Source organism: Protomyctophum parallelum (assembly GCF_964188405.1).
Source record: "Protomyctophum parallelum genome assembly, chromosome: 17".
NCBI classification, from domain to species: domain Eukaryota; kingdom Metazoa; phylum Chordata; class Actinopteri; order Myctophiformes; family Myctophidae; genus Protomyctophum; species Protomyctophum parallelum.
The window spans coordinates 19185532-19208784 of NC_139719.1; the positions used below are offsets into that span (position 1 = coordinate 19185532).

The 23253-nt window shown below is 44.4% G+C and overlaps 3 protein-coding genes across 6 annotated transcripts in view; 2 read left to right on the forward strand and 1 right to left on the reverse strand.

Moving 5' to 3' along the window:
- Positions 1-16328, forward strand: part of LOC310874982 (integrin beta-3-like) — a 51950-nt gene extending 35622 nt beyond the window's left edge. For both annotated transcript variants that reach the window (XM_083787966.1, XM_083787967.1), the window contains exons 12-16: positions 1442-1664; positions 2584-2684; positions 4250-4369; positions 12911-13077; positions 16175-16328. In XM_083787966.1, the coding sequence (XP_083644092.1) occupies positions 1442-1664; positions 2584-2684; positions 4250-4369; positions 12911-13077; positions 16175-16243 (680 nt within the window). In that variant the 3' untranslated portion in view covers positions 16244-16328. The remainder of the gene's footprint in view (positions 1-1441; positions 1665-2583; positions 2685-4249; positions 4370-12910; positions 13078-16174) is intronic.
- The window catches only part of cpn1 (carboxypeptidase N, polypeptide 1), a 409472-nt gene that overhangs the window by 83538 nt on the left and 302681 nt on the right, over positions 1-23253 (reverse strand). The window lies entirely within an intron of this gene.
- Positions 9117-11048, forward strand: LOC310874983 (heat shock 70 kDa protein 1-like; the record flags this gene model as incomplete). Its single annotated transcript, XM_083787968.1, has 1 exon — positions 9117-11048. The coding sequence occupies one exon, from the start codon at positions 9117-9119 to the stop codon at positions 11046-11048; it is 1932 nt and encodes a 643-aa protein (XP_083644094.1).

Below are 23253 nucleotides of genomic sequence, written 5' to 3' on the forward strand. Positions count from 1 at the left end.
CCCGTCCGGGGATCGAACCCCCGACCTCCCAGTCTCAGGGCAGACACTCAAACCACAAGGCCACTGAGCTGGGTCAGAGCCATCTAATAAAAAACGATATTGAGGGGGCAGAAACCGAGCGCTCGAGCACTGTTCATGCAGCCTGAACTGGGACAAGCTGGAGTTTGTGTCATAATTATGGTCTGTCACTCCACAGACCATGTCTCCTCCCTTCCATTCCATCACACTGAACACCTGTCTCCAACTCTCTCATCAGCCCTGCAGTGCTTCCCGTTACACACCTGTGAACCCTTTGCCATTAACCTGCTTCCTATAAATGCTCATTGCGCACACAAATTGTCAGTACATAAATCATTGTCCGGTGCTCATCTTGGTGTCCCTGTGTTCTTCTGTACCTGGAAATCCTCGTTCTCGTTTCTGTAAGGTTTTGCATTGTCTAGACTTCCTGTGTTTTTTGCCTGATGTTTTTGTTTAGTTTTGGATTTAGTTTAGTTTAGTTTAGTTTTGCCTTTTGGATTTTTTATTTGTACCTTTTGAAAGGTTTGGCCTTTTGGGCTTCCCTGAGTTATTGCTTGCTTTTCTGCTTTTGATTGTAAGCTAAGCTGCCATTCTGCTTGAATAAACCAGTTTTTTTACACTACTTTGCTTGTAGCTCTGCATTTTGGGTTTAGTCATTCTGCTACCGTGACAGTTTGAAATGCATTGTTTTCAACGAGAGCGGCGCAAATAAGAGCTATTTTGGGCATTTGTGCAACATGCCAACTGTTTTAAAGTATCGTACAGTGACAACTAAAGTCTCTGTGATGTTTGCGTTGTACGATTACTACAAAACAATCTAAAATAACGGAATTTAAGATCATTAAGGCCTGACGTCGAAATTAAAAAAAAAAGTTTTCTAAATAATGACATTATTACAAGTTCATAGCGCATCTGCTATTTTTCAATAGCTAAATCATAACATAATGTTTAAAACACCAAAAGGGGTTCCCGCCCCAAAATGGGTTAAGATCATTAAAGCTGGGCTGTTGCCTGGGTCCAATGCATGTCTGCCTATACTTCTGCTCCAGGACTTGTCCCAGTTGGTTCTCAATAGAAGTCTATGTAGGAGAGCCGCCATTAGACTGAAGCCCCATGCAGTGAGCGCAGTTTGCGTCTTACTCTATGGCTCTGAGCTGGATGTGTGACTGTGGTTTTAACCCATTCTGACCTGAGATCAGATTAAAAAAATGTCTTCTACATCCTGACAGTTTTCTGAAAAAGCTACGTTTCTATATGTCAGTCGTTCTTCGATCTTTCAAAAAGACCTACAGACCTACAAGCTCGTAGATCTGCTATTTTTCAATAGCTAAAGCATAGCATAATGCTAACACCAAAAGGGGTTTCCCGTCCCAAAATGGTTTTAACATGGCATGTATTGAATCATTTCCCTTATATAACACAGGACACGGAGCGTGTGACTGTGGCTTCTGCCAGTGTGCTCCGGACTGGCAGGGCGAGAACTGCAACTGCTCGCGTCGCACGGACACCTGCATGTCCGGCCTGGGCCTGCTGTGCAGCGGCAGGGGCCAGTGTGTGTGCGGGGCCTGCGAGTGCACGCAGCCAGGGGCCTACGGGGCCACGTGTGACAAGTGCCCCACCTGCCCCGACGCCTGCACCATGAAGAAGTGAGACTGCACGCACGCACGCACACACACACACACACACACACACACACACACACACACACACACACACACACACACACACACTGAGTACGGTACTACTAATCCTTTTGGATTGTGTCTTAAACAAATCCCAGTGTATTCAACATGTGTATGGCATCTGTATCCCAGTGATGCAGTGGAATAGGATTTTGATACACCAAACAAAAGCATTTGACTGTATATGACTAGGATTTGACTGTATATAACTAGGATTTGACTCTATATGACTAGGATTTGACTGTATATAACTAGGATTTGACTGTATATAACTAGGATTTGACTGTATATAACTAGGATTTGACTGTATATAACTAGGATTTGACTGTATATGACTAGGATTTGACTGTATATAACTAGGATTTGACTGTATATGACTAGGATTTGACTGTATATAACTAGGATTTGACTGTATATAACTAGAATTCCGCGGCTCATCCTAGTTACGTTGCAGCACAATAGGGGAAGTACAGGCAATTGCGGGATTTGACAGACTCCACTTCAGGTTTCAGCTGTGTTTTTTAACCCAGCGTTGTGCCCTGCACATGTACATGGGTTATTATTATTACGTGTTGTTAACTTGTTTTGTATTATTTTGATTAGTGATGCTGAAATCAAACTGCACACGCACTCGCGCGTGAGTCCGTGGTGGGACTGGGAAATAAGTAATGCGCAGAAGAACTTGGCAGGCGACTGCGCGTTTTGTGGCACACACACACGCACACACTCTCACTTGTCAGTTAAAGTCCCCTTAGCTGTTGACTTTGGGTCCCTTGTCCGTGTGTCGGGTACAACTTCTCAAATGTATAATAGATGCCGCACTGACGGGCTGCTTGTGTGTGTGTGTGCGTGCGTGCGTGCGTGCGTGCGTGCGTGTCTGCAGGGAATGCGTGGAGTGTAAGCACTTCAAGAGAGGCAAACTGTTCGAGGACAACAGCTGTTCCCGTATCTGCCGTGACGAGATAGAGCTGGTGGACAACATAGGTAAGAGCACTGACCCGACCCGACCCGAAATGACGGAACCAGAACACACATGGAAGCCACTGCTATATGCCCTATAATCATATTATTAAAAACACCTGAGTACAGCAAAAGCGACCTGTGCCAGTATCTATGCCATGGCATTGTTCAACACACAGGCTGCACCCAGACATGCCGTGTGTAACCAATGAGCACTAACTAACCCAACTGACCCGATAGTTGGGTTGGTTCTCATTGGCAAAAAGGACAGTGTGTCCCTGGTTCGGTCGCCAGGAATGTTCGCTGGTCATTATTCCGCTGCTCTCTGCCCTCCCTTCCTGTATTTTTATTTAATTTTTATTTAACCTTTATTTAACCAGTCAAAACACATTGAGGCAAAGTCTCTTTTTTAAGTGGGAACTGGCCAAGAGGCATAAATAAAATGACACTTCAATGCTACAGTACATCGTACATGACAATTACAAACAAATTACAGACAATAGTACATCCATGATACATTTCAAGGTACCTATAAAATACAGTACAAAAATATCCAAAGTGATACACTTTTAAGTGACAGAAGGGCACAAAATTGTGCATGGAATAGATGCACAATGTACAATATGTGCAGCAATAAATCTCTGATGCTGTCAAATTGAAGCAGAAATGCCACAAAAATAACCTTTCTGACTATGGTCCTCTGGCTGTCCTAAAAATCTAGGCAAAAAACTAGCAGTGACACAGCCTTTGGTATAGATGGCGCATTTCTGTAGCATTTTATATTTACCGCCTTTATTCAAAGCACTTCATACGACGCGCGCCAACGGCCATGCGAGGCACCGACCTGCTCATTGGACGCCATGCGAGGCACCGACCTGCTCATTGGACGCCATGCGAGGCACCGACCTGCTCATTGGACGCCATGCGAGGCGCCGTCCTGCTCATTGTAGAGTAGTTAGGGCTTCAGTCAGTGTCTTGCTCAAGGACACTTTGACCCCTTTTCCACCGGTTGGTTCCCAATTGGAACCGGTTCAGTTATTTTTGGTTCTTATAGTCCATGAGCCAGAGCTCCAAAATTGGAACGTTAATTATGAATTGAGTGGGCTAAACAATACCTATATTAAATTGTTTATAGGATCAATATACGTACATTAATATATGATAACCCTTCCACAGTATAGTAGCTTTCTCATATTTTCTATTTTTTGCATGTTTTTTTTTTTGCATATTTTTGGAGCTCTGGCTCATGGACTAAGAACCAAAAATAACTGAACCGGTTCCCACTGGGAACCAACCGGTGGAAAAGAGGCCTGTGAGATCAAACCTGGAACCTTCCGATTCCCAGTCGGTCGCTCTACCTCCGGAGCCACAGCAGCCTCTGTTCGCCGTAGCTCCAAGTCTTTGGAACACGGAGATAGTAGTGGATGTGTTTTACAGAGCTGCTGATTATTTTATTTTTTAATAACCCACTTTCAAGCGAGAAATGTGATGCATCATTAAGGGTCAACAGCTACAGTAGCTGTTTATGCCAGTTAAAATGATTTATAAGCATTATATCTCATGTTTCTTGCGTCCTTCCACCTGTCCAGTGTTCCATGACACCAATGCAGTGAACTGTACGTACAAAGATGAGAACGACTGCGTTGAACGCTTCCAGTACTACGAAGACACGAGCGGCAAGTCCATCCTGTTTGTGGTCAAAGAGCCTGGTAAGAATCACAGATATATCCATGTTTTTTTTACCTCGCCAAGGCACTGGGGCTCCTTGTGTGTGTGTGCTTTGCTTCCTTCAGGCCGCGTTGCCATGTCTGCTTATTATAAGCAACCTTTGACTTGTTTTTTGGGCTTGATTTTAGAGTGTACAGTAGTTGCTTATTTGGGCTGGCTTCCACATTTCTTCACATCGAGGAACCCCAGATTCATATGTAATTGTCCACAGACATCATCTGAACATATTTTGTACCTACTTATTTTTATTTTATTAAACTGTTTATTTATATTTCGATTTATTCTCAATGTGTTTTTAAATAACAGATGTACAACCTCACAATGTGTCGCTTGTGTGAGCTTGTAGATCAGCTATTTTCATGTGTGGTTGTTTTCATAGACCTGGTCACTTGTTTCTCTTGCAAAACTGGCGGCTAGAGAAAGAGGAACTTATGCACACACAAACGCAAATTTGAAAAAGGTGAACAGCTGTGTCCTGTAAGGTGGATAATCTTTTAGGAGAGTCTTGCCAGATTCATAGATATTATAAGTATACCCTGCTTATATGAGACAATTTAAAATGAAACTTCTATGACGGTGCTGAGTGCTGACATGAAGTGACATTATTCCGGTACAGTGTGTCAGCCCTTCGGTCGCCCGTCGCTTTAACCCATTCTGACTTGAGATCAGATTCTAAAAATGTCTTCTACATCCTGACAGTTTATTTTTCAAAAATAGCAGACCTACAAGCTCGTAGCGTCTTACTGATATAGGTACTGGCAAGTTACCTTAGCGATAGAGATGCACCATGACAAATTAAGATGTCAATGCTTTGAAGCTGTGTTGCATCAAGTCATCACATCTCTTTCCCTTCTCTTCCCACTGACCGCTTCAACCGCTTATCCGTATAGTCGGGTCGCGGGGGGCAACAGCTCCATCAGAGTGCTCCAGACATTCCTCTCCAGAGCAACATTAGTGACTTCCTCCTGGGGGGATCCCGAGGCGTTCCAAGGCCAGTGAGTCGATGTGTTTCCGCCAACTGCGCCTTGGTCAGCCCCGGGGGGGGGTCTCCTCCCAGTGGGACGTGCCTCGAGGACCTCCCTATAGGGAGACGCCCGAGAGGCATCCTAACCAGATGCCTAAAGAAGCGACATTTATTAAGCATCAGAACGGAACGCTATAACCCACAACGTGTGTGTATGTGTGTAAACTATTGCATTATAGTACATGTATGTAAAAACACTTCTCATTTCAAGCTGCAAGATGTTCCATACTGTAGCACTGTGGAGAGGTCTAAATTGAGCAGATTGTAACCAATAGTCTACAAATAAGTAATGGTTCAAACTATTGGGTGTTTATTGTTTATGCCATGCCAAAAAAATAGAGCTTCCACGGCAGGTTATAGTTTGGATAACAACAGAACACCCGTACATGTACAAAACCACCCTGTCTCGTCCGCGTTGCCTTGGCGGTAATATGGTGAATAGCGCGGGCAGAAAGCCCACCCTGGGCCTCATTATTACCAGACATTAACACAAACTTTCATCTCCACTACATCCTGTTCAGCGTGCCTCTTCACCCTTCACCTCCTTCCTCTTCTTGTTAAGGAGGAGCGTGCGTGCGTGCGTGCGTGCGTGCGTGCGTGCGTGCGTGTGTGCGTGCGTGTGTGTGTGTCTAATCACCCCCGGTGCCTGCGGGGTAGGTAAAGTCTGTCCTGCATGGGCCAGGGTTTTGGGCGGGGGGGGGGGGGGGGTTTAATGGACGCGTGGGTTTCATTTAGGGAGCGCCTAGGTAGGGAGGAAGCTCGCCGCACATCCCCTTGAACGTGGTTAACGCCCTGCTGGGGAGAAGACGGTCGTAAAAGGCACGTCGCTCCGCGTCCCGCTGGAGGAGCAAACACGCTGATGCCACACAATCCTGAGGAGGGAGGAGAGGAGGGGGGAATAGAGGGGGATTAGAGAGAGAGAGAGAGAGAGAGAGTCTTTCATGTGTCATGGGTTGTTGTAGATCGGTTCTCAACCCCTTGGCCCGGGGGGCCCATTACTGGGCCGTGAGGATATTGCAAGTGGGCCCTCAAATAACTATACTATTGTATTGATAATATACTGTAACATACATTCTACAACAGGTCGTTTCGAGGAAAGCAATCTGATTGGTTGAAACGGCTTCTAGCCGTGGGTCAAACCAGCACCGTTCACCACCTAATCAAAACAAAGAATTCAGCTGCTCTGTTCTCCCAGAGCGCTAGCAAACTCGGTGGCTAGGCTAGCTAGTTTCTTGGGACATTTGTGGTCGTAGTGTCTACATCTGTCATTAAAACAATATATTTTTTCAGCGAATTTCTTCGTTTTAAGGGTAAACTGTTGTAGAATTGCAATATTACAAGAGAGGGTGTGGTTTAACGTGATTATTGCCACTTCAGTGATGCTTGCGGAACTCTACTTCGTCTCGTTCCTTACCGCATCACTAACGTGGCAATAATCACGTTAAACCACACCCTCTCGTGTAATATTGCAATAAATTGTAATATTGTAATATTGTAATAAAGAACGGGGGGTTAATAGTCTTCCTCAGGGACACTTGAGGAGGCCACTAGACTACCCATTCAGCTATGCCCTCGCTCCTTATTCTTTCTACATCATGTCATGTCTTGTGTGATTTACTGCTGCACAGTATATATCGCTTTAGTTGCACTGCGTGGGGGACACTCTAAACTCTACTCTAAAAGTAATGTAACCGAAACATGAACAACGACACGTTTCAGAAGGCAGAGGCGTAGCGAGGACTGGAGTGATAGAAGAGGAAGTGTGGAGCAGGAGGAGACAAACGAGCAGAGCGCTATTAAAGCGTTCTTTCGGCAGGCTGGCTGACGGAGCACATTCTCAGACGCTCATGGAGCTCATTGCAGTGTTTTGACTGGGATCAGGTGCGCTGGTCAGCAGCGCGCTGGAGTACATCTCGCATATCTTCCGTTGTTTTAAAGAAATTAAACAAAGTAACAGAACAAATTTGCGCAAACAATATTCCTTAGTTAGATTTAGAGATACTGTATCGGTATCAGCCCCTATTTGTCATATCGGTATCGTTGAATATATGCCAATCTAAGCCCTGATCTGACACAGGGGTAAGGGGTTGACACTATGGCAGGTAAATACAATGTTGGAGCATGTGGAGTTTGCTTTGGAGTTGCCCAAACTGCAAGGGCACATTTGAGTGAGGAGTCTGCTATAAACACAACACGAGATATATATATGTATATATGTAGCTATATAGTATATATATATATAGCTAGATAGCTATAAACACAACACGAGACCACAACACTGGTATTGGTATTCGGTATTCAGTATTAGGGACATCCCTAGTTAGATTTGAAGCCACACATCCCTCCCTGCTCAGCCATCAACCAGTATGTACATTGTTAAGCTTATTAATAAATTAATAATAAATAATGCCACAATTGAATGAAGAAGGATTTAGCAACACGAACAAGAAATAAATACTCTAGACTAGGTCTAAAAATGGAAACAAACTAAGAAAGTGGAAAGTGCAGTTGATAAAACGCATGAGCAATCGCAGTGATTTGTTTCGGAAGGCCTGGTAGTACAGCATGTCAGCAGTGGCGGAAAGTAACTAAATAAATTTACTTAAGTACTGTGCTTAATTAAGTACATTGATTGATTGATTTGAAAACGTACTAGTTACTATAGTTACTTGAAAATGGCAGATCTACAAAATCTGCATTGTGAGCTTGTAGATCGGCTATTTTCAAAAGATTTTGTACACATTTTTGAACTTGTGAAATGGGACATTCTGCAATATGAGTACTTTTACTTTTAGTACTTTAAGTACATTTTGATGCCGCTACTTTTGTACTTTTACTTGAGTACATTTTTAACACGGCACTTCTACTTGTAACAGAGTACATCTACATTGCGGTATTTAAACTTTTACTTAAGTAAAACATTTGAGAGCTTTTTTCCACCACTGCATGTCAGCCATAATGACAGTGAACTGCGACGCCGGGACAGAAGATCAGGAAGTGGTAGAGAGAGCGTTCACGGAGGTAGTGGAGGAGAAGAATGATGGACAGAGGCCAATAACGGAGGAGAAGAGTGATGGCAAGAGGCCAACGGAGGAGTGGGGCCTTTGATGTCGGCCATAAAAGATGGTGCCGCTGTGCCATTGGCTACAGACAACGGAAACCACAACACATACACATGCAGTATACGCACGCACACACGCGCACACTCACGCACACACGCGCGCGCCCCCTTCCCTTTTACCCTTCTGTAAAACAACTGAGGGACTGCCCTCTCCAGACCACGAATGCAGCATTTTACTATACGTTGAAAGAAATGCAACATGCCACTCCTTTCCATGCCATGCCGGAAGGCAAGCATTCAGAATAGCTTCTCCTGTCTCCTGAACTTGGAAACGTAGCATTTTGTGTTGAACAGATTTGTTTCAAAATCCAAAATCGTACACCACATCTCCACTAGCTAAAGAGTGCTGGGTTGCGCCAGCAAAAAATAGCAGCTATTTTCGCTATTTTGGTCCAAAAGTGACCACTTACGGGATTTCAGCCCCTGCCTCTCTAACACTCTCTGCCTCTCAGCCAATCACAATGCGAGGTCGGAAAGTAACTGATGTCACACTGTCACACTTATAAAAGCCTGTGCCGCTTTAATTTGTTATATGGTACAGAGCTAGTAGTGGCTCAAGTCTAAATTTAGGTAGTTATTCGAGATGTCCGATGCAAGAGGAGGTGTCGCGATCGGCATTGACCTGGGGACCACCTACTCCTGTGTGGGGGTCTACCAGCACGGCAAGGTCGAGATCATCGCCAACGACCAGGGCAACAGGACCACGCCCAGCTACGTGGCGTTCACCCCGACGGAGAGACTCGTCGGAGACGCGGCCAAGAACCAGGTGGCCATGAACCCCGCCAACACCGTGTTCGACGCCAAGCGGCTCATCGGCCGCAAGTTTGAGGATGCCGTGGTGCAGTCGGACATGAAGCTCTGGCCCTTCGCGGTGGTGAGTGACGGAGGGAAGCCCAAAGTCCAGGTGGAATACAAGGGGGAGAACAGATGCTTCGACCCGGAGGCGATCTCCTCCATGATCTTGGTGAAGATGAAGGAGGTCGCCGAGGCCTACCTGGGCCACGAGGTGAACAACGCTGTCGTCACGGTGCCGGCTTACTTCAACGACTCGCAGAGGCAGGCCACGAAGGACGCCGGCGCCATCGCGGGGCTGAACATACTGAGGATAATCAACGAGCCGACGGCGGCCGCCATCGCGTACGGACTGGACAAGATCGGGTCGGGAGAGCGCAACATCCTCATCTTTGACCTGGGCGGGGGCACCTTCGACGTGTCCATCCTGACGATCGAGGACGGCATCTTTGAGGTGAGGTCCACGGCCGGCGACACTCACCTGGGAGGAGAGGACTTTGACAACCGCGTGGTCAACCACTTTGTGGACGAGTTCAAGAGGAAACACAAGAAGGACATCAGCCAGAATAAGAGGGCTCTGAGGAGGCTGCGCACGGCTGGCGAGAGGGCCAAGAGAACCCTGTCCTCCAGCTCTCAGGCTAGCATCGAGATCGACTCCCTTTGTGAGGGCATCGACTTCTACACCTCCATCACCAGGGCTCGCTTCGAGGAGCTGTGCTCGGACCTCTTCCGGGGAACACTGGAGCCCGTGGAGAAAGCCCTCCGAGACGCCAAACTGGGCAAGGGAAGCATTCACGAGGTCGTCCTGGTCGGAGGCTCGACCAGAATCCCCAAGATACAGAAACTCCTGCAGGATTTCTTCAACGGCAAGGAGCTGAACAAGAGCATAAACCCCGACGAGGCGGTGGCTTATGGGGCCGCCGTGCAGGCCGCCATTCTGTCGGGCGACACGTCGGGAAACGTGAAGGACCTGCTGCTGCTGGACGTGGCACCTCTGTCCCTCGGCATCGAGACGGCCGGAGGAGTCATGACGAACCTCATCAAGCGGAACACCACCATCCCCACCAAACAAACCCAGACCTTCACCACGTACGTCGACAACCAGCCCGGGGTCCACATCCAGGTGTACGAGGGAGAGCGACCAATGACCAAGGACAACAATCTGCTGGGCAAGTTCGACCTGGCGGGACTCCCGCCCGTTCCCCGAGGGGTTCCTCAGATCGAGGTCACCTTTGACATCGACGCCAACGGCATCCTGAACGTGTCGGCGTTGGATAAGTGCACGGGTAAAAAGAACAACATCACTATCACCAACGACAAGGGCCGGCTCAGCAAGGACGACATCGAGAAGATGGTGCGGGACGCCGAGACGTACAAGGCCGAGGACGACGTGCAGCGGGAGAAGGTGACCGCCAGGAACTCCCTGGAGTCCTACGCCTATCAAATGAAGAAATCCGTGCAGGAGGACACGGCGAAGGTGAAGATCAGCGAGGAGGAGCAGAAGAAGGTTGTCGAGCTGTGCGAGCAGGCCATCGCCTGGATGGAGAGCAACCAGCTGGCCGATAAGGACGAGTACGAGCATCAGCTCAAAGAGCTGGAGAAGGTGTGCGGACCCATCGCGAGCAAGGCGTACGCCGCAGACGCAGTGCCCGCGGGCGGAAGCTACAGCGCTGGGGACACACAGGGGACTTCTCAAGGCCCGACCATTGAGGAGGTCGACTAAAATGAAATGATGGACTTCACTTAACGCCCTTCAGTCTGATCTCCAATCATTTGGGCAGCATTCAATCCCCTTGCGGGATCAAATCGGTCAAATTATTATTATTTATATATAATGTATTATTATTTCACCGTTTTAAAGAAACAATGGAATCCATACTTGTAAATCCAAAATCTGATTATGGGTTGTTGCCATTACTGTATTTGAGTTCTGTTGTTGTTCATGAATAATTTACTATACTTTATATTTTTGCTAAATTTTGGAGGAAAGAGAAATAATTAATTATGTAATGTCTAAGTAAATGTATGCCGGTATATTTCTATATAAACCAGCTCTCCACTGCACCTGTCTACGATCATCTATGCTCCCTTATAGGTGGTTGGCAAAACGATTTGAGTTCAATAAGTTAGGAAAAGAAAAGTAAAATGTACAGGTTTTTGCAAAAGCTTATCAGATTATTTTTCCTTTACTCTTCTGTATCGGCGCTCATGTCGGTCTATACCAGAACACTGAGATCATTGGGCATTTTCATATATAGTTTTTAAATAGGCCTTTTTTTTATATATATATATATATTTTATATCTACATTTATTTTTACAAATGAGGGGCCAACTACATATAATAATTTTTAAATTTAGGTCTGATAATGATATACCGTGCGTGTTATAATCGTGTATACTTTAAATTATGTCTGACAATTTTCCAAAGCATATATAATATACGTATTCTTTATATTTTTGAGCGCCGCTCAATTCACACAAGCTATACACAGCAGTTTTTTTTGTATTGAGTTGTGCTTGAAATGTACTTTAATTCTGCAAACTGTTAATACATACTTCAATCAATCAATCAATCAATCAGTTTATGTTCACAAACTTTGTCCTACACAAACATTAAATTCCCATTGACAATGAATGGAGAATTTTACGTCATAGTGTACATTTTATGTCATAGTCAAATTATGTCAAATGTTACTTGTGTAAACACAAACATTGATGACGAAGTTGAGGACACAAATTGTGATTGGCCGGAATGAGATGGTGTATGATAATGTACGATGATAAGAGAGCCAGCCCCTCACTTCACACGGGTGTAATATTTTTGCACTAGTTAACGTGACAATAAAAAATCACACCCGTGTGAACTGAGTGGTGCAGCTCCCCACCTCTCTCTCTCTCTCTCTCTCTCTCTCTCTCTCGGACATTGCTTACAATTTACAATTTAGGCATTTAGCAGACGCTCTTAATCCAGAGCGACTTACATTAAGCAAGAACAAAAAGCATGGGAATACATCACAAAAAAGCATTTATCATGAAACATGCGTAAGCTAAGAAAGTAACAGTGGAATATCTATATTATGAGACTATACATATAAACTATATATATATACTACTATGCTATACATATGTACTATGGCGTGCTATGACTATATACAATGCAATTATATTGCTGTCTACATAACATGCTATAAGTCTGTATCAAATGCTATCTAAGTCTACAGAAATGCTATCTAAGGGGGTAGGGTAAGTGCTATGGGCCATGATGGAGTCTGAAAAGGTGGGTTTTCAGACTACGGCGGAAGATTGGGAGTGATGCTGCAGTTCTGACTGCAATGGGAATTGTTGGTTGTAGGAGTGGTTGCACCACTCAAAAAAGGGGCGCTCTTTATCATCACACATCATTATTCTGTGCTCAGCCAATCAAATCATCACATACCGTGCTACAAACACGGACACGGCTCGTACACACAAACACACAAAGCATGTGCGTATAGCGCCCCTCAAAAAGACCTTGAATCTTCTTGAACCTTGAGTTGAAGGTAGTCTTTCATCTTGCCTTTCCTTCCTTCTTCCATGTCCACCAGACTGCCCCAAGGGCCCAGACATCCTGGTGGTGCTGTTGTCGGTGGCCGGCGCCATCTTGTTCCTGGGCCTGGCCGCGCTGCTCATCTGGAAGCTGCTGGTCACCATCCACGACCGCCGCGAGTTCGCCAAGTTCGAGGAGGAGAGAGCTCGGGCCAAGTGGGACACGGTGAGGCGACGGCTTCACTGTATACACCGTATATCGTTTTAGTTATTTTTCCTCTCTGAATCTGGAGGCGTTGTATTCTATGTTTTTTTTTCTTTTATTGGCAAAAGAAATTAAGGAATCCGACTGAGATGTTTGAACAAGAATCTAGCTGTATACAGATCAAATGATGCTTCCTGTGAGTACGTTCTCCAGTGGCACAGGGCAGGGTGGGGTGTTGTCCACCATCGTGGAGACTAGGGGTTCGAATCCTAAGGCACGATTCATACTCCTATTTTGAGCCGAATAAAAGTCGGTTCGGCTCTGTAGAGCCTACAATGTGACGTCATGTGAGGTTCGGGGGGGGGGCGGGTACCGTCCTAAAGTCGGCTCTTCGGTGCTACTGAAAGTTTCTGACGAGCCGAAATCATTTCGGCACTACAGCGGTAAAATAGGAGTATGAATCGGCCCTAAGCGTGTTCGAGGGAGGGAAGCGGGCGGAGTAATTGGATGGAAACACCACTGTGTCCTCCTCCCACTGGACGCCCCTCACCGGCAGGTGCGCCAGTATGGATCCAACGACACAGTAACAACAGTAAAGTGTGCGGAGGAATACAGGAAAATGGCATGACGACTAAATTGGGGAAAAAAGGGGGAAGGGAAAATAATCTTTCTTTTGACGTGTTTACACGACCATTTCCATCGCTGTCACATTGCCTTTCGTTGCTACTTCTGCTACTTACGGTTGTAGCTCAAATATGACTGAGGAAAGTGATGTCTGAATGCTGTGTGGCCAAATTTGACTGAGGGGCTGCCATTGGATTTTCTCAGGGATTCTCAGGGAATCATAGCTTCAAATTGACATATTGGTTGTTCAGTTTGACCCAACAGTTTTGGAGATATGGCTTATAGAGTAATGTAAAAACATCAGCGAGTAAAAACAGCGAGTTGAGAAAACAGGCTTGAAAGGTTCACTTCTGTGGACTCTTGACATTACCCCTAGCTACATGTCTAAGCATTTATTTCATATTTACATTTCAGCTCTGACACTTATTTCAGACGTACTCTGGTATGTGAAGAGTCTGCCTGTGCTATTAACTCATTTTGAAAAAAAAAAAAAAAAAAAAACTCCTCTGGTGAAAAGCTGGAGGTTGTCCGATGGCAGGCTCTCAGTCAAATCTGGTCACCATGCCAACATGTAACACCATCTGGTTGTTGATGTTGGACTTTTTTATGAATGTACCCGACCTGTATATACCACAGTCCTCCCCCTCTGTTCATTCTCACTATACATTCAAGTAAAATATCCTTTTAGTTTTTTTAAAACATTTTCCAAACTAAATAAATACATCAGATAAAGAAAAATCATAATGTATTTCTGTATGTTTGAGTCCCTGGGCGGAGGAAACATAGCATTTATTTTGAGTAACAACAAAAACACGGCAATTCCTTGAACTCAAAAAGGGTCAACAAAATGGACCTTTTTGTTGACCCTTTTTGAGTTCAAGGAATTGCCGTGTTATCCGTCTGTCTGTCTGTATCGCACGCACGCATGCACACACACACACACACACACACACACACACACACACACACACACACACACACACACATTTTGAATTATTTCTTTGTGGCATGCTGTTACCATGCTGTTAGAAGAACAAAAGGCTCCCCGGGGAAGGGCTGGGTCTCTGAAATTAACTGATGCTAATTAGCCTTCTTTACTGGTAGTAGCTGTGGCCTCGCACTACAGGCACGCACACACGCACATACAGTATGCACACACGCACATATGTATATACGCATGTTATACAGTGCTATACAAAACTCCACACACCGTAAGTGCATTTTGATGCCAATACTTGTGTACCTTAATTCAAGTATACCACTGCCGTTTTCTCCTCTGTGCCTTTACTGTAGTCTTTACTGTGTCTTTACTGTAGACCACACCCTGTCACTATAGAACAGGACGTGAACCGTCTGTGGTCAGAGAAGGACTCGTACAACTGAACTAGGCCCTTACAAGAGCGTATAGGGTGCTGGAAAGGCGACAACACGGAGACAAAAGGGATGATAAAAAGAATTGTTAAATTGGGACGTGACCTCCTAGAAGATATTGAAATTCTTAGATTAAAAAATGTAAAAGTCATACAGTAAATAACTGTATGTATACACTCGAATTCCAAGTGTTAGAGAGGCAGGGGCTGACATCCCGTAAGAGGGCACTTTTGGACAAACGTAGCGAAATATAGCAGATCTACAAGCTCACAACGCGTCGTGCTGCGACGCATTGAGAGCTTGTAGATTAGCTGTTTTCGGGGTGCAACCCAGCACCCTTTAGCTAGTGGAGATGCGGTGTGTAACGACATGGATTTCTAAACAAATTTGCTCAACGCAAAATACTGCGTGTTCAAGTTCAGGAGACTTTGGGAAAAAAGCAATTCTCCTGAATGCTGCCTTCCGTCTTGGCATGGAAAGGTAGTGGCATTTGCATTTCTTTCACCGTAGTAAATTTATGGTCTGGTTTTACAGACGGGGGAAAAAGGGCAGGGCCCCCTTTGATGTCTATGTGTGCACGTCCCTGTCACTGGCCCTATAGGTGACATTAAATGATTAAAGGATACGTAGCTTGCGGAGTTAGTTCAGTCAGCTATATTCGAGGGGTTTCATGCCGTGCTCAAGGGCGCATACATATACTCAAGGGGTTAATATGCTGCATTTCTATGTGGGTGCATAAGTGTGTGCAAGACCCACACGTCATTCGCTGATGTGGCAGTCAGCTGACCAATTGGGCGGGCTACTTAAGCTCACTAGACTGCATGCTCTTCCTGCCTTCCTCTGCATATGGTTCCTGGTTGTTATATGATGTTTGCTCCCACCACCACCCCAGCACCACCAGTGGGCTCTGTTATTTATGCTCCTCATAGGGTTTTTTATTGTATATCTCCCTGCTCTTAATGTTTAATGATGGTGTTTGATCGTGCCGAGCAGGGAGAAAATGCAGCAGAGCCGAACGCCATCATATGCACACTTGTATTCTCATTCTATGACAAATATTGGTTAAATCTATTCGTGAGTTGTCTGTCTGACTGAACTAACTCTCTGTCATTTTGCTCCACAGGGACACAACCCTCTGTACAAAGGAGCCACGTCCACGTTCACAAACATCACGTACAGAGGCAAGGACTGATGCCGACCATCGACTCCCCAACGACCAGGGACCATTGGCATGGACTCTGCTGGTTCTATCTGGAATGGCACCATACAGTGTAAAACACAACAACACACAGTGTTCATTTAAATGGGGTGTAAGCGATATGTTTTTGTCAAAAACAAATAATATATATATATATATATATATATATATATATATATATATATATATATACCAATCCGAAATTGCGTCCTCACCTTCTTCTTCAATGTTTGTGTTACGCAATGTTTGTGTTTACACAAACACTCAAAATTGTCCATTCATTGTCAATGGCATTCAATCTTTGTGTTAGGACAAAATGTGGTTTACACACACCGAAAGCTGGACATAGGAGGGGCCCTCAAAAAAAAGAAGAAGCTTGACATCTTGTGGATTTCGGGATCCTTAACCCATTTTGACCTGAGATCAGATTCTATAAATGTCTTCTACATCCTGACAGTTTTCTGAAAAAGCTATGTTTCTATGTCAGTCGTTCTTCGATTTTTCAAAAATAGCAGACCTACAAGCTCGTGAGCTATGAGCTTGTAGATCTGCTATTTTTCAATAGCTAAAGCATAACAATGCTAACACCAAAAATGGGAAAAGGGAACGGTGTGTCTCAGTGGATCTCGGACTTCTTATGATGTCGGTCATCTATGACATATCTATGACGTATTGACGCCGCATCTGGGCGAGGTTTCAGCTCGATCACGGCCCCATTGACTTCTGTTAAAGTTAAATATTTAGATATATAAAACATGTGGACAATAATATTAGTTTGGAGGTATTCTGTGGCCTATACTAGCAGTGTGCATACAACGTTTGGCACTAAGCGGTTCCGGCGCAAGCTTATTAATAGTTAACTAAAACTAACTCAATAAAAACTAGAAAAGAAAAACGATAACTAAACACTGTATTGTGTTTACAAAACTAACTAAAACTAACTAATAGACAAAATGGCCTTAGTTTTAGTTTTTGTCAATTTATTTTTTAGCTTAATCTGTAACTGAATATATATTTTTTAAATGCTATCTTTTCTTGAGTTTTTGTTACATTTCAATCCTTATCCGTCAGATGCAGGATTGAAAACTAAAACTAAATAAAAACTAGCAAACCCGCTCTAAAAACGAACTAAAACTAACTGAATTAGAAGGGAAAGAATACGTCAACACTAACTAGGAACGGAAAAAACATCGCATGGATGCACCTGGGACGTGTCCTCAGTGATGTATCCCAATAAGGTCATCAGGGTTCCGGGTCTCCCAACATCATGCCCCTCACTCGGGTGACCCAGCCGGGAGTGATCAAGTGATCCCGGCTTACGTCCCAGTAGCTACCCTCGATCACTCCCATTAGGGAAAGACCGCCGCTCTGCCGCTCCCGAACTATACCCTGCCTGCACTGGGAGGTCTGGCGTGTGGAAGGACTATAGGCTCTGTGGGTTGACTCCTGTCCGGGGCCCCTCCTACAGTACGTCTCAACCAGGTCCACTCCTGCTCTCACCAGGCCCAGGACCTGTGCGTTACACCAGACTCCAAAACACCAGACACCCAGCACCAGACACTTCATTCAGGAGTGGCGGATTCTTGAGCCGTAATGGTTCCGCAAGGCTCCACCGGGGCCAACGGAGGTGCCGCAAGGCTCCGTTTGCGGCTTGAATGGCCCTCCTAAAGGGCTTACCGTGGGCTGAATGGCCCTCCTAAAGGCCTCACCGTGGGCTGAATGGCCCTCCTAAAGGCCTCACCGTGGGTCTGTTGGGCCTCCTCCTCACGGAAGACACAGTCTGGGGCGCTAAAACTGAACTATAATGAAAAATCCAAAACTATTATAAGCTTCTCCAGCGGTTTGCGGTTAACTTCGGACAAAAGACTGACACACACACACACACACACACACACACACACACACACAGACCCTGCCATAGACTAAACACTCAATGATCGGAATATCGAGATAGTTTCCGCTTATTTTAACAAAATAAATATCACTTATACACTCCCTCCCCTTAACTCTGAGAGTGTACAGATGTAACATTATACACTCTCAAGAGTTACAAATGCTTTGAGATGAACACTGTGGGTTTGTGTATCATGTGCAGGTCTCTACTGTCACTAGACTGAAGATGTAAAAAATTATTTGTGCCTGTAAATATGTATAAAATGATTCCAATGACATGCTGTACAAGGGATTTCCGCCGTTCCACTTCCAATTGGCGGCGATAAAGATTTTTGCCTGAACGTCGTACGATATGGGAGACTGGGAATGCCAATAGTCCAATCAACTTGACTGGAGGAATGCCGAGCGCATTCTTTAGTTCATGACCAGAAGCAGATAGTGTTGTGCAAAACACACATAGCCTACATTATAAAGTGACACTCACAATTCCCTTCCTATCAAGCTGTTGTGGTTTCCTGTTATTTGGACTATATGGTGAGATAATGCTTTCTGCCAACTTTCAGATAAGTGGCATTTCAATATGGATAATAATGTGGTTTTGAGAGCGCCGTCTGTCACTGTCCTAAAAAGAAACAGAGTCTAAGGAACAGACGCCCCCCCCCCCCCAAAGATAAGCCATTTCCTGTGTGCAGAACCACCTTCCATAAAGAGTATAATGTTTTTTGCGTGGAAATGTAAAGACACATCTTCTGATATAGGATGGAACAGTATGTTCAACACATGGAAGGATGGAAGCAGCTGAATTCTGGCCAGTAATCGGGGCCAATCCAAAGCAACGGTTCCCAAACTCTTTTCCCCACCCTTCTGCTGTGTAGGAGTACACCACCCCCACCCCCGTACTGTACCACCCCATATCTGCTCACATGTACTTGTGCGAATGCACACACCTTTTGAGTGGTGCAACCACTCCAAGGAACAGCAATGTCCCTATGTCCGCGTACCTGTCCCTATGTCCGTCCCTATGTTTAGAGTACCTACCAGTAGGGGCAAAAGTGGCGCTGTTGTGCTAGAAACAGAGAGAGAGAGAGAGAGGGAGAGGGAGGGGGAGAGGTGTCTGCTAAATGCTAATTCCCCCACACAGTAACTCTGTCATTTCTCGACCGTTTCGGACGTGGGCGCGTTCCTGTGGGCCTGGAAGTTCCGGGGACCCACCGGGGACCCCCGCCCACACGGAGTTGCACCACTCGGTTCACACTGGTGTGATTTTTTTCAAGCATGATTGATAACCACTTAAGCCTGCCTATGTCGTACAACAGCGAAGATTGTCAATTTACAAACAAAGGCATTTGGTGTGTAGAGGGAAAAATCACACCTGTGTGAACTGAGGGGCGCTCTTATCATCGTAGTATCATACATCATCTCATTCCGGCCAATTACAATTTGTGTCCTCACCTTTGTCGTCAATGTCTGTGTTACACAATGTTTGTGTTTACACAAACACTCAAAATTGTCCATTCGTAGTAGCCTACATACATGTGCCCCTCAAAGAAGGATGGGACCAGGTTTAGACTAAGTTCAAGCTCCGGGCTCTTTCGGGGTTTGTGTCAAAGTGCCCTTGAGCAACGCCCTAACTGCTCCCGATGAGCAGGTACTGCCTGTGTGTGTGTGTGTGTGTGTGTGTGTGTGTGTGTGTGTGTGTGTGTGTGCGTGTGTGTGTGTGTGCGTGTGTGTGTGTGTGCGTGTGTGCGTGCGTGCGCCGCGCGCACGGATGGCTGTAACACACACTTTGATGAAGATCTTAGACTTGCAGACCATTTCATTTACTATACTGTCCCTATTCTGTAGGCAGACATTCTGCAAATAATAGCAGACCTCCAAGCTCTCGCAATGTGATGCAGGCCCCAGTCAATGAGTGTTTAAGTGGTCAAGATGCAGTATTCAAATAACATCTCTCAAAATATATTTATCTGTACATCTACAGTAGAACACTGTTCGAATGGAAAGGCTTTCTTCCTGCAAAAGACCACATATTTGTAGTGATATTTCTAATGGATTTGTCTTGCTGTTGTAAATAGTATACAGCTCCTTCACGGGGCAGGTCTCACTTCCTAAGTTCCTCCCATACTGTACAATTGGACTTAATGCACATCAACAAGTCAGTGAATACTGTATGTTTTGATGTTTTACTTTTAACATTCCAATGTGTTTTTTTTGACAATCATATTTCTTTGCCTTAATAAAGTTTGTATTGTTTATGTAAACCTCTAGTTTCCAGGGAAGTCTCATTTTTTTAAATTATAATAATAATTGTTATGATTGAAGGGGGTCTAAATGAGATGCTCGTATCATTCTGTTGGCAGTAGGAACTCAAAGCAAATGCCTGTGGTTTGTGTAAGTACTCAGTTACTGAATACAAATGACAGTGTAGAATTTATTTTTGTAATTGTAACATAAGGCCTTGGATTACACATTGTTTTATTCTAATTTGAATAGATTATTACCGGTGTATATAGGGATTACTGCACAAACATTGAAAATATTATTTTTAAAAATGTCACAGTCAAACAAATGTACATCCACAAATATTCCTGTTTGTCTTGCGAATCTTGCGAGTCTTGCGAATCCCTTGACTCCTTAAAACAAACACACCCCTTTTTCCCCTCACTGTATATGTTTCTTTTCCCTTTTTACCTCCTTTATGATGAATTCCTGTTCTGTTCTTTGGCTATATAGAAGTGTCTATTTGTACGTCTCTAAATGTTTTGATGAATTGAACAAGGTGGACTCTTGTAAACAAGTGTAATGCTTTATTGGGTCGTCCAGTCACAGTTAACAGTCTTTGCATTGAGTTGTGCTGGAAATGTACCGTAATTCTGCAAACTGGTAATACATATTTCAATCAATCAAGCAAGTCTTTAAACATCTCAAACATGTTCGATGCAGTTTGCAGTTGGTCAAATCAAAATCAAATCAGTAGCTGGCAGTTGCAGTTGTTGGTGTATTGTGTGAACTCTATACTTCTATCAGCGTTCACAATTCTACCCGTCATCAAATCGTAAGAAGCTGGATCAACTATATACACCGACTGAAATCAAAGCTTTCTTTGTTGTATCCCGTCAAAAAGCCTGCAGTGTTTCACAGGGCAAAACGTCATTAAAAAGTATAGCATGCATTTAGAGTTATACTAAATGCAGTTCTACTACATTTTAGCAGTTACAATTGCTGTAACAGAGCAGTGTTACTATCATCACGTTACAGTGAGCTACACTGTCAAGGTTCAAGGTTTCTTTATTTTGTCTCCCGAAGGAGAAATTTGTCTTGGACCCCAAGGACCCGCCCTGCAGCATACAGATACAATACAATACAATACAAGACATCAAAGGCACACAGTGACCCGTACAACATTAAAATACCACACACCAACATAACTAGTGCAAAAGAGGGGAGGAACATCACCTCAAAACCTTCGGCCCCTACCCTGTCTGCGTAGGGGTCGAGTGTGATTGATAGAGGGACAAAGGAACGCTTGTACCTATTATACTTGCACGCATGGACCTCGTACCTCCTACCTGATGGCATAAGCCGCTACTAAGGGTATAGTACATAGTACATACTACATAATAGTACTGTCTTATGACTAAGTATAAATTTGGCTTATTAGGCTATGGGTAAATGGAACAGACCATGTGAGCAAATGACTCACAAATTCACAATGAATGACAACCTAAGAGACATTTAAATGGGATACTGATTTGTCTAATTGTCTTCCAAACAGGTGGAACATTTCACTTTTAGTGAATATGTAGGAAGAAGTATTCAATTAAAGAAGTGGTTTTCAACCAGTGGTCCGGGACCACCAGTGGTCCTTGAGGGGGTTCCAGGTGGTCCCCAGCTAAATGGTAACCAAATGAACCCTAGGCTATACCTACCGGTATATATCTTTAACTCGTGAGCGTAAAATGAAACCAAATGGACCTCTCAAGAGTTAAACATCTGCATTACTTAATGTACAAGAAGTCCACTGTCTACATTAGAGAGAATGTAGACAAATTGTCATTTTTATCGTTTGCCTGTTATCTCCTACCTACAGCATTGAATTGTGGACACCAAACGACACCAAAATATTCTACGTTTTGGGTCTGAGAGGCTAAAATGTCATCAAATGGTTGGTCCGTACGTGGCTCAAATGCAGAATAAATAATGGGCCTCGATATGAAAAAGGTTGAAAAGCACTGAATTAAAGCAATGGTTCAAACTAGGGATGTACCGATGAGACATTTTGGCCGATATCGATATCCGATATAAGTAATTGCTGTTATGGCTCATTTTCTGTATTAAGAAAATATTATTGTTTTTGCCTCTCTGAAAAAGGCTTATAATCTCTGAATTAAAAAAAGTTCCAACTTGTTGACTGTTTTGAATTCTTTGACATTTTCTTTTCTAAACATTGATATAATTATTGCAGCCTTCATCATAACAAACGGCATTTTCAGTCTTTTTTCTCTCTCAACATAATAATTATAAAATAAAATATCTGCTATTTCACCGATACCGATTACCGATATATCCTTTTAATCAGACCAGTGTGTGTCCAGTGGAAACCTCGTATGAATCTGATCTCAGGTCAGAATGGGTTAAGGCCAATATCGGCCGATACCGATGTGTGCGCCGATTAATCTCTCATCACGAGTTCAAACCCATGGGGTCCTGGGAGGTTTCAGGGGGACGTCCCCAGCTAAATGGGGGATACAGTCAGGGACGGATTAACCCCTACGAGGGCCCCTGGGCCGGTAATATTTGCAGGTTCCCCCCTCATCGCGCATTTTCGTGTTTTTATCATCTTTTTAACCTAAATTGAACTAAATCAACAGCCAATGAAGGGCCCCATGGAGCCCTTTTCAGGGCGTCAAACCTAGTACCTCACGGTCCAATTTCTCCGAAGGGCCCCTGATAGCAAAGGGCCCCTGGGTCACGGCCCCACTGGCCCAATGGCTAATTTGTCCCTGGATACAGTAGAATAGAGTGATACAGCAGTTAGGAACCAAATGGAGTAACAATGGCACCTTTTAGTGTCCATTTCGTTATATTTGTACAGTCTCGTAAGTAGATTT